Below are 13,634 nucleotides of genomic sequence, written 5' to 3' on the forward strand. Positions count from 1 at the left end.
ACACCCCGCCCGCCCGTGTCTCTTTCCCCCCACCCCACCCGCCCGTGTCTCTCTTCTCCCCCCCCCCCCCCCACCCGCCCGTGTCTCTTTCCCCCCCCCCGCCCGTGTCTCTTTCCCCCCCCCGCCCGTGTCTCTTTCCCCCCCCCCGCCCGTGTCTCTTTCCCCCCCCCCCGCCCGTGTCTCTTTCCCCCCCCCCCGCCCGTGTCTCTTTCTCCCCCCCCCCCCCGCCCGTGTCTCTTTCCCCCCCCACCCCGCCCGCCCGTGTCTCTTTCCCCCCACCCCCACCCGCCCGTGTCTCTCTTCCCCCCCCCCCCCCCCACCCGCCCGTGTCTCTTTTCCCTCCCCCCGCCCGTGTCTCTTTCCCCCCCCCCCTGCCCGTGTCTCTTTTCCCCCCCCCCGCCCGTGTCTCTTTCCCCCCCGCCCGTGTCTCTTTTCCCCCCCGCCCGTGTCTCTTTCTCCCCCCCCGCCCGCGTCTCTCTCCTCCCCCCCCCCCCCCCCCCCCCCCCGCCCGTGTCTCTTTCCCCCCCCCCCGCCCGTGTCTCTTTCCCCCCCCCCGGGCGCGCCGTGTCTCTTCCCCCCCCCCGCCCGTGTCTCTTTTCCCCCCCCCCGCCCGTGTCTCTTTCCCCCCCCCCGCCGTGTCTCTTTTCCCCCCCCCCCCGCCCGTGTCTCTCCCCCCCCCCCGCCCGTGTCTCTTTCCCCCCCCCCCGCGTCTCTTCCCCCCCCCCCCGCGTCTCTTCCCCCCCCCCCCGCGTCTCTTCCCCCCCCCCCCCGCCCGTGTCTCTTTTCCCCCCCCCCGCCCGTGTCTCTTTTCCCCCCCCCGCCCGTGTCTCTTTCCCCCCCCCGCGTCTCTTCCCCCCCCCCCCCGCGTCTCTTCCCCCCCCCCCCGCGTCTCTTCCCCCCCCCCCCCCGCCCGTGTCTCTTTTCCCCCCCCCGCCCGTGTCTCTTTTCCCCCCCCCGCCCGTGTCTCTTTTCCCCCCCCCCGCCCGTGTCTCTTTTCCCCCCCGCCCGTGTCTCTTTTTCCCCCCCCCCCCCGCCCGTGTCTCTTTCCCCCCCCCCCCCCCGCCCGTGTCTCTTTCCCCCCCCCCCCCCGCCCGTGTCTCTTTCCCCCCCCCCCGCCCGTGTCTCTTTCCCCCCCCCCCGCCCGTGTCTCTTTTTCCCCCCCCCGCCCGTGTCTCTTTTCCCCCCCCCCCCGCCCGTGTCTCTTCCCCCCCCCCCGCCCGTGTCTCTTTTCCCCCCCCCCCCCGCCCGTGTCTCTTCCCCCCCCCCCGCCCGTGTCTCTTTCCCCCCCCCCCCCCCGCGTCTCTTCACCCCCCCGCCCGTGTCTCTTTCCCCCCCCCCGCCCGTGTCTCTTCCCCCCCCCCCGCCCGTGTCTCTTTCCCCCCCCGCCCGTGTCTCTTTTTCCCCCCCCCCCCCCCGCCCGTGTCTCTTTCCCCCCCCCCCCCCGCCCGTGTCTCTTTCCCCCCCCCGCCCGTGTCTCTTTTTCCCCCCCCCCCGCCCGTGTCTCTTTTCCCCCCCCCGCCCGTGTCTCTTTTCCCCCCCCCGCCCGTGTCTCTTTTCCCCCCCCCACACCCGCCCGCCCGTTCTCTTTCCCCCCACCCCACCCGCCCGTGTCTCTCTTCTCCCCCCCCCCCCCCCACCCGCCCGTGTCTCTTTCCCCCCCCCCGCCCGTGTCTCTTTCCCCCCCCCCGCCCGTGTCTCTTTCCCCCCCCCCCGCCCGTGTCTCTTTCCCCCCCCCCGCCCGTGTCTCTTTCTCCCCCCCCCCCGCCCGTGTCTCTTTCCCCCCCCCACACCCGCCCGCCCGTGTCTCTTTCCCCCCACCCCACCCGCCCGTGTCTCTCTTCCCCCCCCCCCCCCACCCGCCCGTGTCTCTTTCCCCCCCCCCCGCCCGTGTCTCTTTCCCCCCCCCCCTGCCCGTGTCTCTTTTCCCCCCCCCCGCCCGTGTCTCTTTCTCCCCCCCCCCCCGCCCGTGTCTCTTTCTCCCCCCCCCCCCCGCGTCTCTTTCTCCCCCCACCCCCCCCCGCCCGTGTCTCTTTCTCCCCCCCCCCCGCCCGTGTCTCTTTCTCCCCCCCCCCCCCGCGTCTCTTTCTCCCCCCACCCCCCGCCGCCCGTGTCTCTTTCTCCCCCCACCCCGCCCGTGTCTCTTTCTCCCCCCACCCCGCCCGTGTCTCTTTCTCCCCCCCCCCGCGTCTCTTTCTCCCCCCCCCCCTGCGTCTCTTTCTCCCCCCCCCCCCCCCAGCCCGTGTCTCTTCCCCCCCCCCCCCCCCGTGTCTCTTCCCCCCCCCCCCAGCCCCGTCTCTTCCCCCCCCCCTGCCCGTGTCTCTTCCCGCCCGTGTCTCTTCCCGCCCCCCCCCCCCCGCCCGTGTCTCTTCCCGCCCCCCCCGCCCGTGTTTCTTCCCGCCCCCCCCCGCCCGTGTTTCTTCCCGCCCCCCGCCCGTGTCTCTTTTCCCCCCCCCCCGCCCGTGTCTCTTTTCCCCCCCCCCCGCCCGTGTCTCTTTCCCCCCCCCCCCACCCGCCCGTGTCTCTTTTCCCCCCCCCCCACCCGCCCGTGTCTCTTTCTCCCCCCCCCCCCCCACCCGCCCGTGTCTCTTTCCCCCCCCCCCCCCCACCCGTGTCTCTTTCCCCCCCCCCACCCGCCCGTGTCTCTTCCCCCCCCCCCCACCCGCCCGTGTCTCTTCCCCCCCCCCCACCCGCCCGTGTCACTTTTTCCCCCCCACACCCGCCCGCCCGTGTCTCTTTCCCCCCCCCCACCCGCGTCTCTCTTCCTCCCCCCCCCCCCGCCCGTGTCTCTTTCTCCCCCCCCCCCGCCCGTGTCTCTTTCTCCCCCCCCCCCGCCCGTGTCTCTTTCTCCCCCCCCCCGCCCGTGTCTCTTTCCCCCCCCCCGCCCGTGTCTCTTTCCCCCCCCCCCCGCCCGTGTCTCTTCCCCCCCCGCCCGTGTCTCTTTCCCCCCCCCCACCCGCCCGTGTCTCTTCCCCCCCCGCCCGTGTCTCTTTTTCCCCCCCACATCCGCCCGCCCGTGTCACTTTTTCCCCCCCACACCCGCCCGCCCGTGTCTCTTTCCCCCCCCCCACCCGCGTCTCTTTCCCCCCCCCACCCGCGTCTCTTTCCCCCCCCCACCCGCGTCTCTCTCTTCCCCCCCCCCCCGCCCGTGTCTCTTCCCCCCCCCCACCCGCGTCTCTCTTCCCCCCCCCCCGCCCGTGTCTCTTTCCCCCCCCCCCGCCCGTGTCTCTTTCTCCCCCCCCCCCGCCCGTGTCTCTTTCTCCCCCCCCCCCCCGCCCGTGTCTCTTTCTCCCCCCCCCCCCCGCCCGTGTCTCTTTCCCCCCCCGCGTCTCTTCCCCCCCCCCCCCCGCCCGTGTCTCTTCCCCCCCCCCCCCCGCCCGTGTCTCTTTCCCCCCCCCCGCCCGTGTCTCTTCCCCCCCCCCCGCCCGTGTCTCTTCCCCCCCCCCCCCGTGTCTCTTCCCCCCCCCCCCCCGTGTCTCTTCCCCCCCCCCCCCCCGTGTCTCTTCCCCCCCCCCCCCCGTGTCTCTTCCCCCCCCCCCCCCGTGTCTCTTCCCCCCCCCCCCCGTGTCTCTTTCCCCCCCCCCCCGTGTCTCTTTCCCCCCCCCCCGTGTCTCTTTCCCCCCCGCCCGTGTCTCTTTCCCCCCCCGCCCGTGTCTCTTTCCCCCCCGCCCGTGTCTCTTTCCCCCCCGCCCGTGTCTCTTTCCCCCCCGCCCGTGTCTCTTTCCCCCCCGCCCGTGTCTCTTTCCCCCCCGCCCGTGTCTCTTTCCCCCCCGCCCGTGTCTCTTTCCCCCCCGCCCGTGTCTCTTTCCCCCCCGCCCGTGTCTCTTTCCCCCCCGCCCGTGTCTCTTTCCCCCCGCCCGTGTCTCTTTCCCCCCCGCCCGTGTCTCTTTCCCCCCCGCCCGTGTCTCTTTCCCCCCCGCCCGTGTCTCTTTCCCCCCCGCCCGTGTCTCTTTCCCCCCCGCCCGTGTCTCTTTCCCCCCCGCCCGTGTCTCTTTCCCCCCCGCCCGTGTCTCTTTCCCCCCCGCCCGTGTCTCTTTCCCCCCCGCCCGTGTCTCTTTCCCCCCCGCCCGTGTCTCTTTCCCCCCCGCCCGTGTCTCTTTCCCCCCCGCCCGTGTCTCTTTCCCCCCCGCCCGTGTCTCTTTCCCCCCCGCCCGTGTCTCTTTCCCCCCCGCCCGTGTCTCTTTCCCCCCCGCCCGTGTCTCTTTCCCCCCCGCCCGTGTCTCTTTCCCCCCCGCCCGTGTCTCTTTCCCCCCCGCCCGTGTCTCTTTCCCCCCCGCCCGTGTCTCTTTCCCCCCCGCCCGTGTCTCTTTCCCCCCCGCCCGTGTCTCTTTGCCCCCCGCCCGTGTCTCTTTGCCCCCCGCCCGTGTCTCTTTGCCCCCCGCCCGTGTCTCTTTCCCCCCGCCCGTGTCTCTTTCCCCCCCGCCCGTGTCTCTTTCCCCCCCCCACCCGCGTCTCTCTTCCCCCCCCCCGCCCGTGTCTCTTTCTCCCCCCCCCCGCCCGTGTCTCTTTCTCCCCCCCCCCCCCCCGCCCGTGTCTCTTTCTCCCCCCCCCCCCGCCCTTCTCCCCCCCCCCCGCCCTTCTCCCCCCCCCCCCCGCCCGTGTCTCTTTCTTCCCCCCCCCCCCCCCGCCCGTGTCTCTTTCCCCCCCCCGCGTCTCTTTCCCCCCCCGCCCGTGTCTCTTCCCCCCCCCCCCCCGCCCGTGTCTCTTTCCCCCCCCCCGCCCGTGTCTCTTCCCCCCCCCCGCCCGTGTCTCTTCCCCCCCCCCGCCCGTGTCTCTTCCCCCCCCCCGCCCGTGTCTCTTCCCCCCCCCCCCCGTGTCTCTTCCCCCCCCCCCGTGTCTCTTCCCCCCCCCCCCCCCCCGCCCGTGTCTCTTCCCCCCCCCCCCCCCGCCCGTGTCTCTTTCCCCCCCGCCCGTGTCTCTTTCCCCCCCGCCCGTGTCTCTTTCCCCCCCGCCCGTGTCTCTTTCCCCCCCGCCCGTGTCTCTTTCCCCCCCGCCCGTGTCTCTTTCCCCCCCGCCCGTGTCTCTTTCCCCCCCGCCCGTGTCTCTTTCCCCCCCGCCCGTGTCTCTTTCCCCCCCGCCCGTGTCTCTTTCCCCCCCGCCCGTGTCTCTTTCCCCCCCGCCCGTGTCTCTTTCCCCCCCGCCCGTGTCTCTTTCCCCCCCGCCCGTGTCTCTTTCCCCCCCGCCCGTGTCTCTTTCCCCCCCGCCCGTGTCTCTTTCCCCCCCGCCCGTGTCTCTTTCCCCCCCGCCCGTGTCTCTTTCCCCCCCGCCCGTGTCTCTTTCCCCCCCGCCCGTGTCTCTTTCCCCCCCGCCCGTGTCTCTTTCCCCCCCGCCCGTGTCTCTTTCCCCCCCGCCCGTGTCTCTTTCCCCCCCGCCCGTGTCTCTTTCCCCCCCGCCCGTGTCTCTTTCCCCCCCGCCCGTGTCTCTTTCCCCCCCCGCCCGTGTCTCTTTCCCCCCCGCCCGTGTCTCTTTCCCCCCCGCCCGTGTCTCTTTCCCCCCCGCCCGTGTCTCTTTTCCCCCCCCCCCGTGTCTCTTTTCCCCCCCCCCGCCCGCGTCTCTCTCCTCCCCCCCCCCCCCCCCGCCCGTGTCTCTTCCCCCCCCCCCGCCCGTGTCTCTTTCCCCCCCCCCCGCCCGTGTCTCTTTCCCCCCCCCCCGCCCGTGTCTCTTTCCCCCCCCCCCGCCCGTGTCTCTTTCCCCCCCCCCCCGCCCGTGTCTCTTTTCCCCCCCCCCGCCCGTGTCTCTTTTCCCCCCCCCCCGCCCGTGTCTCTTCCCCCCCCCCGCCCGTGTCTCTTTCCCCCCCCCCCGCGTCTCTTCCCCCCCCCCGCGTCTCTTCCCCCCCCCCCGCGTCTCTTCCACCCCCCCCCCGCCCGTGTCTCTTTTCCCCCCCCCCCGCCCGTGTCTCTTTTCCCCCCCCCCGCCCGTGTCTCTTTTCCCCCCCCCGCCCGTGTCTCTTTCCCCCCCCCCCCGCGTCTCTTCCCCCCCCCCCCGCGTCTCTTCCCCCCCCCCCCCGCGTCTCTTCCCCCCCCCCCCCGCCCGTGTCTCTTTTCCCCCCCCCGCCCGTGTCTCTTTTCCCCCCCCCGCCCGTGTCTCTTTTCCCCCCCCCCCCCCCGCCCGTGTCTCTTTCCCCCCCCCCCCGCCCGTGTCTCTTTCCCCCCCCCCCCCGCCCGTGTCTCTTTCCCCCCCCCCGCCCGTGTCTCTTTTTCCCCCCCCCGCCCGTGTCTCTTTTCCCCCCCCCCGCCCGTGTCTCTTCCCCCCCCCCCCCGCCCGTGTCTCTTTTCCCCCCCCCCCGCCCGTGTCTCTTCCCCCCCCCCCGCCCGTGTCTCTTTCCCCCCCCCCCCCGCGTCTCTTCACCCCCCCGCCCGTGTCTCTTTCCCCCCCCCCCGCCCGTGTCTCTTCCCCCCCCCCCCCGCCCGTGTCTCTTTTCCCCCCCCCCCCGCCCGTGTCTCTTTCCCCCCCCCCCCCGCCCGTGTCTCTTTTCCCCCCCCGCCCGTGTCTCTTTCCCCCCCCCCGCCCGTGTCTCTTTCCCCCCCCCCCCCCGTGTCTCTTTCTCTTCCCCCCCCCCCCCGCCCGTGTCTCTTTCTCTCACCCCCCCCCCCGCCCGTGTCTCTTTCCCCCCCCGCCCGTGTCTCTTTCCCCCCCCGCCCGTGTCTCTTTCCCCCCCCGCCCGTGTCTCTTTCCCCCCCCGCCCGTGTCTCTTTCCCCCCCCGCCCGTGTCTCTTTCCCCCCCCGCCCGTGTCTCTTTCTCTCCCCCGCCCGTGTCTCTTTCTCTCCCCCGCCCGTGTCTCTTTCTCTCCCCCCCCCCCCGCCCGTGTCTCTTTCTCTCACCCCCCCCCGCCCGTGTCTCTTTCTCTCACCCCCCCCCCGCCCGTGTCTCTTTCCCCCCCGCCCGTGTCTCTTTCCCCCCCGCCCGTGTCTCTTTCCCCCCCGCCCGTGTCTCTTTCCCCCCCGCCCGTGTCTCTTTCCCCCCCGCCCGTGTCTCTTTCCCCCCCGCCCGTGTCTCTTTCCCCCCCGCCCGTGTCTCTTTCCCCCCCGCCCGTGTCTCTTTCCCCCCCGCCCGTGTCTCTTTCCCCCCCGCCCGTGTCTCTTTCCCCCCCGCCCGTGTCTCTTTCCCCCCCGCCCGTGTCTCTTTCCCCCCCGCCCGTGTCTCTTTCCCCCCCGCCCGTGTCTCTTTCCCCCCCGCCCGTGTCTCTTTCCCCCCCGCCCGTGTCTCTTTCCCCCCGCCCGTGTCTCTTTCCCCCCCGCCCGTGTCTCTTTCCCCCCCGCCCGTGTCTCTTTCCCCCCCGCCCGTGTCTCTTTCCCCCCCGCCCGTGTCTCTTTCCCCCCGCCCGTGTCTCTTTCCCCCCCGCCCGTGTCTCTTTCCCCCCCGCCCGTGTCTCTTTCCCCCCCGCCCGTGTCTCTTTCCCCCCCGCCCGTGTCTCTTTTCCCCCCCCCCCGTGTCTCTTTTCCCCCCCCCCCGCCCGTGTCTCTTTCCCCCCCCCCCCCGCGTCTCTTTCCCCCCCCCCCCCGCGTCTCTTTCCCCCCCCCCCGCCCGTGTCTCTTTCTCTCACCCCCCCCCCCCCCCGCCAGTGTCTCTTTCTCCCCCCCCTCCCCGTGTCTCTTTCTCCCCCCCTCCCCGTGTCTCTTTCTCCCCCCCCTCCCCGTGTCTCTTTCTCCCCCCCCTCCCCGTGTCTCTTTCTCCCCCCCCCTCCCCGTGTCTCTTTTTCCCCTGCCCGTGTCTCTTTCCCCCCCCGCCCGTGTCTCTTTTCCCCCCGCCCGTGTCTCTTTCCCCCCCCCCCGCCCCGCCCCGCCCGTGTCTCTTTCTCTCTCTCTTCTCCCCCCCCGCCCCCCCCCCGCCCGTGTCTCTTTCTCTTCCCCCCCCCCCTCCCCCCCTGCCCGTGTCTCTTTCTCCCCCCCTGCCCGTGTCTCTCTTTTTCCCCCCCCCCCCCCCCCCCCCGGCCCGTGTCTCTTTGCCCCCCCCCCCCGCCTCTCTCTCTCCCTCTCTCTCTCTCTTTCTCCCCCCCCGGACAGACGCCCGTTTGTCAAAAAAATGCACTACATATAGTTACATTGTAATTAAATAATATCTAGCCCAGTCTTGCCTCACAGAAGCTCATATTATCAACAACTCAGCGTGGCACTGGAGTTGTACATAGCCTGGACTTCACTTTGTCTTTCCAACTGTCTTTTTTTTTCCAATTTGGGAGGTTTTAGTTTTTTGCAATTAAGAACTGCTTGTTCTGAAACTTTTTTATTTTCCCTGTGTAGCAGACACGTCTTATTTGGCACACTTAGAAAATGTCTTTATTTTTCTTGTATGTTCCATATATTGCAGAAATAAATTGTTGCGGGAGAAAATCATCTGGATGTCACACTTTAAGATAATGTCACATGATTTTCCTATCACATGTCAAATAATAGGTGTCTCTCATGAAGTTGTTCATATATTTCCTGTATGGTTTGAATTTAATTTTTTATAAATCCATCGTGGCTTTTTAAGCACAATTTTTTTTCACAAACCATAATTTCCATACAATCCCAAAAGAGGCATAGTGTTAGGTTTCAAGCCTGCATCAAACATACAAGGATTTTAAAATTATTATTGTGAGTGGGAATCCAGTGCTGTATTCAAACTGTAATGTAAATTTATGTTCATTTTGCTTTGCCTCCCTCCTTCTGGTCCTGCTATTTTCAGTTACATTGCTGATGCATCTTCTCTGAAGATGTTTTTGCTGGATAAGTGGAACCAAGTAAGACCTCATCACTGTCCGATAACTTGGGTGCACCCCCAAAAATTGTTGACTCCTTCCTGACCAGTCAACAATGACTCCCTCCCTTTTCCACAATGCTACAAATTGAGAAGCACTTGCTAGGACATGAGAATCATAGAATGGTTACAGCACAGAAGAAGGACATTCGGCCCGTTAAGCCCGTGCCAAATGGCCTTCTACCGTGCTGACATAGGTAGGGTTGCCTGTAAAGTCCTGTCCCCTCAGTACAGATTCACACGAGGCATGTAGTGAAGTCAAGGTCACTCTGGACCTGCACCTTTATTTCACAGCTCTGGAATGCTGCACTTGCCTGAGACCTGCCCTTATATACCTGTCTCTTGCAAATGCACCCCTGGTGGTAAGGTATGCTGGTGGTTACAGGTCATATCTTATTAGTCATGTATAGCATGTTAGGATACAGTTATATATAATAATGTAAGATACATTGCCAACCCTCCAGGATTCTCCAGGTGTCTCCCGGAATTGTAAATTGATCTCCCAGGCACTGTTGTGAGCAACACCATAGAAAATTCTTCAAGCTTGACACATAGGTGACCACTGCAATTTGTTCCTTTCTGACTTGCTGTAGCTGCTTCGATAACCAGTCTGCAGTTCATTTGTACATGCGCAGACACTCCATTCACAAAGAAAGACGATTTTAGCGGCATGAGGCATTGTGGGTATCCGACGCCACCATTGCGGCATCTATGTTTTTGGTGGTAAAAGTGCTGACCATTGCCCGTTGGCTTGCTCTGTCTGGCTCAGTCTCGGAAGCACAGGTAACCTACAAAATGGTCATTTCCATAAGCAGTGGCAGTGTAGAACTTCATAGAAGCAGGGAACTTCAAATCCTCTTTCAATTCCATAAACCGGTCAGAATGTATTTGCTCGTTGACTTGGAAAGAGCCCTGCCACAGGTATGGATGATCTCCACCAGATTTTTTCCAAAAGCTGCTATTGTTTTTGATGGTTTCTCCTTAATCCAATAGAATGGGATGAATGAGCTGTTTCCTGCATCAGCTGTGGTGGACTACTTACGCAATTGCACTTTGGAAGCCTTTAATTTTTTTTGCCAGCTACAGACTAGTCTGTATTTTCAGGCTACAGATTCTCCATGTAGAATCTGAATAGGTTATCTTGCATTCTGTAGATAACAAAAAAAAATCTCGATAGCACATGAAATTTAACAGAGAAGTATGAAGTGATTAATTTTGGAAGGAAGAATTAGGAGAGACAATATAAACTAAATGGTACAATTTTAAAGGGGGTGCAGGAACAGAGACACTTGGGGATTTACGTACAGAAATCTTTGAAGGTGTTAGGACAAGTTGAGAACACTGTTAAGAAAGCATATGGGGTCCTTGGATTAATAGATAGAAGCATGGTTCATCGAATACAAAAGCAAGGAAGTTCTGCTAAATCCTTACAAATCACTGGTTAGGCCTCAGCTGGAGTATTGTGTTCAATTCTGGGCATCACACTTAAGGAAGGATGTCAATGCCTTAGAGAGGATGCAGAGCTGATCATCTAGAATGGTACCAGGGAGAGGCAAGAGAAACTGAGATTGTCCTTTCGAGAGCAGAAAAGGTTAAGGGGAGATTTTTAAGGTCATTGGCAGAAGAACAAGAAGTGAGATGAGAATTTTTTTACGCAGCGAATTATTACGATCTGGACTGTACTGCTTGAAGGAGTGGTGGAGGCAGATTTAATAACTTTCAAATGGAATGGGATAAATACTTGAAAGGGGAGCAAATTGCAGGGGAGTGGGACTAATTAGATAGCTCTTTCAAAGAGCTAACACAGGTACGATGGGCTGAATGGCCACCTCCTGTGCTGTAAGATTCTATAACATTCGAGTGGTTCCTTCAGACTTGTATACGCATTCTAGTGTTTTTTTTAGAAGAAACTGCAATGAGAAGCTATGTCTTAAAATTGAGTTGCAGATGCTTTGAATAGGAAAATAATTTTATTTGCCTAAGTTTTATAAATCACTTTAAAAAAGTATCTACAAAGCTATGAAAGAAAAAAACCAGTCTTTGTGATATTCCATTTGACAATTTGGACTTCCCCCTGAAATGTATGCTGGATGATTCTACTTGAAGATTTGAGCAAGTTAAATACATACATGTGATCTAATATATTTTATTTTATGAGGAGAAAGATGAAGTACATCTGATTAGGTCTAAAAAGTACAGTAGAGCACTTTAAAGTATCATAACCGTATAACAAATAGACTGAATTTGTTTTACTCTCTCAAACCTAGGTCCAAGGCCCGCTATTCACAGATGCGCCCAACATAGTGGATTCCAAGAACTAAAAGGGATGAACTTTTGCTTACTCGGGATGATTGCTCAATAAATGCCAAACTGCATCATCATTTAAATCTGCATGTTCAATTGCATCATTAAGTATCTAATCAAGTACAGTTAGCTAATGGTTTTCATAATTTTACTGTAGTATATATTAGACCTATATCAGGTAGAAGATGACACCATGATGATTCCATTTAAACTGTCAGCTGTTCTACACCTGTCAGTATTTGAATAAATTAAAATAGCTTAATTGCAGTTATTGTATACACTTGAACCCTTTCCCACTTAACTTTCCAGTGTGGCTTTTCTGGTTCTCCAAAAATATAGTGAGTTCAATATTAGGCTATGTGAACTTCTATTAAGTAATTTGCCAAATATATACATTTGATTACTCAATGTGAAAAGCTTTAACTTGCAAAGTTTTGAAGTTTAAATTGCTGGACAACTAATTCTAAAAAGAAAAATCTTCATTTTAAAAACTGGTTGGCAGCCATCTTATAGCACTTTGGGGAAGTGGGTGGTCTGTATGTTTATAGCTACCTGAAGTTCTTGTTGCTTTGTAGTATTGTTCCAGATGGTATTTAGAATAATGTGATGCAAACCTGCAAAATGTACACTTATTTATAGATAAATTGTTTTCATTTCCACCTTTAATTTTAGTTTATGAAATCTAAATTGTATTGCTACTTTGAAATTCTTTGGAAATAAATTTTGTACTGTAATTTATGAAATAAGTTTATGGGGATTTTAAAAGCCATTTCTAGAATTCTGCACTGATTAGATATAGTGAAATAGTTTATACAATGTAATAGAGACCATATCCCTTTTAAGAAAAATCCTAGTAGGCTAGCTATTTAAAAAAAAATCTGAAACATTCTTTGTTTATCCCCATTTTTCACAAGTTTACAAAATAAACATATTGAGGAAAACTTATTGTCTTCATTTATACTACTGTAAACATGAAATTGTGAAATGATGGCCAGAGGGTCTGAGAATAATGTATATTTAATATGAAGATTTAATATGAATTTGAGCTTTTGTCGACTGACTTTTTTTTATGTCGCACATTTATTACATTTAACACATGAAACTTTCGTTCAACCTCAGTGTATATACTTGTTTTGCACATTACCTAAATGGACAGTGAAGAGCAACTTCAGTGAAATGCATAGTATGCAGCACAGTACCTATTTGAATTTTCAGAAGTATGGTGTGTTTCAGGAAATGAATATATTCAAACTCAGAAACCAACGACCTTTCATTGAACTTTAAAACCAATTGGAATAGCTAGATTTGCCTCTATACTCATCCAAAATTACCTTGTTTGCTAATGTTCAACAACTCATTTAGATGCCAGTTTTGATGAGTTGTCTGGTTTTTCTGTTCTAGCATAACTGAGTCAACAACAATGATTTTGCATAGAAATTTCTAAGTGAACAGTTTGGAAGATGTTCACCTGAATAGGGGCGTGTGACACCATCATTGTAAGGTTAATTATAAATGCACCTGCTGTACAGTTTTATAGACATCCAAAGTTACATGAAAGTGTGCAGTGAAATTAAAGTTTATTTTGACTTTCAGCTATCATGTAATCTATTTTTAACCCAGAACTATTTTAGTATATATCATCAAATCATCTGAGTGAACAAAATTTGTTGTGTTCTAGGAAATTTGGATTAGTTTGTTTGTTTCTCAAATTACTGTTATTCACTGCGGCTCATTTTTTTTAAAGGTAGGAATTTCCACAAGTTTCAAAAGTCCTCTTTAAGATGTGCAAAAGCTTCTATAGATATGTGAAGAGAAAAAGATTAGTGAAGATATATGTAGGTCCCTTGCAGTCAGAATCCGGTGAATTTATAATGGGGAACAAAGAAATGGCAGACCAATTGAACAAATACTATGGTTCTGTCTTCACTAAGGAAGACACAAATAACCTTCCAGAAATACTAGGGGACCGAGGGTCTTGTGAGAAGGAGGAACTGAAGGAAATCCTTATTAGTCAGGAAATTGTGTTAGGCAAATTGATGGGATTGAAGGCCGATAAATCCCCAGGGCCTGATAGTCTACATCCCAGAGTACTTAAGGAAGTGGCCTTAGAAATAGTGGATGCATTGGTGGTCATTTTCCAACAGTCTATCGACTCTGGATCAGTTCCTATGGATTGGAGGGTAGCTAATGTAACACCACTTTTTAAAAAAGGAGGGAGAGAGAAAACGGGTAATGATAGACCGGTTAGTCTGACATCAGTAGTGGGGAAAATATTGGAATCAATTATTAAAGATGTAATAGCAGCGCATTTGGAAAGCAGTGACAGGATCGGTTCAAGTCAGCATGGATTTATAAAAGGGAAATCATGCTTAACAAATCTAGAATTTTTTGAGGATGTAACTAGTAGAGTGGACAAGGGAGAACCAGTGGATGTGGAGTATTTGAACTTTCAAAAGGCTTTTGATAAGGTCCCACACAAGAGATTAGTGTGCAAAATTAAAGCACAATGGTATTGCGGGTAATGTATTGATGTGGATAGAGACCAGGTTGACAAACAGGAAGCAAAGAGTTGGAATAAACGGATCCTTTTCAG

At 58.7% G+C, this 13,634-nt stretch overlaps 1 protein-coding gene across 8 annotated transcripts in view; it reads left to right on the forward strand.

Moving 5' to 3' along the window:
* Positions 1–12,452, forward strand: part of sanbr (SANT and BTB domain regulator of CSR) — a 163,910-nt gene extending 151,458 nt beyond the window's left edge. For all 8 annotated transcript variants that reach the window (XM_070889628.1, XM_070889633.1, XM_070889634.1 and 5 more), the window contains one exon: positions 11,005–12,452. In XM_070889628.1, coding sequence (XP_070745729.1) covers positions 11,005–11,041 — 37 coding nt within the window. In that variant the 3' untranslated portion in view covers positions 11,042–12,452. The remainder of the gene's footprint in view (positions 1–11,004) is intronic.
* The last annotated feature ends 1,182 nt before the right edge of the window (positions 12,453–13,634 follow it).

Source organism: Pristiophorus japonicus, chromosome 9 (assembly GCF_044704955.1).
Source record: "Pristiophorus japonicus isolate sPriJap1 chromosome 9, sPriJap1.hap1, whole genome shotgun sequence".
Classification (NCBI taxonomy): Eukaryota; Metazoa; Chordata; class Chondrichthyes; family Pristiophoridae; genus Pristiophorus; species Pristiophorus japonicus.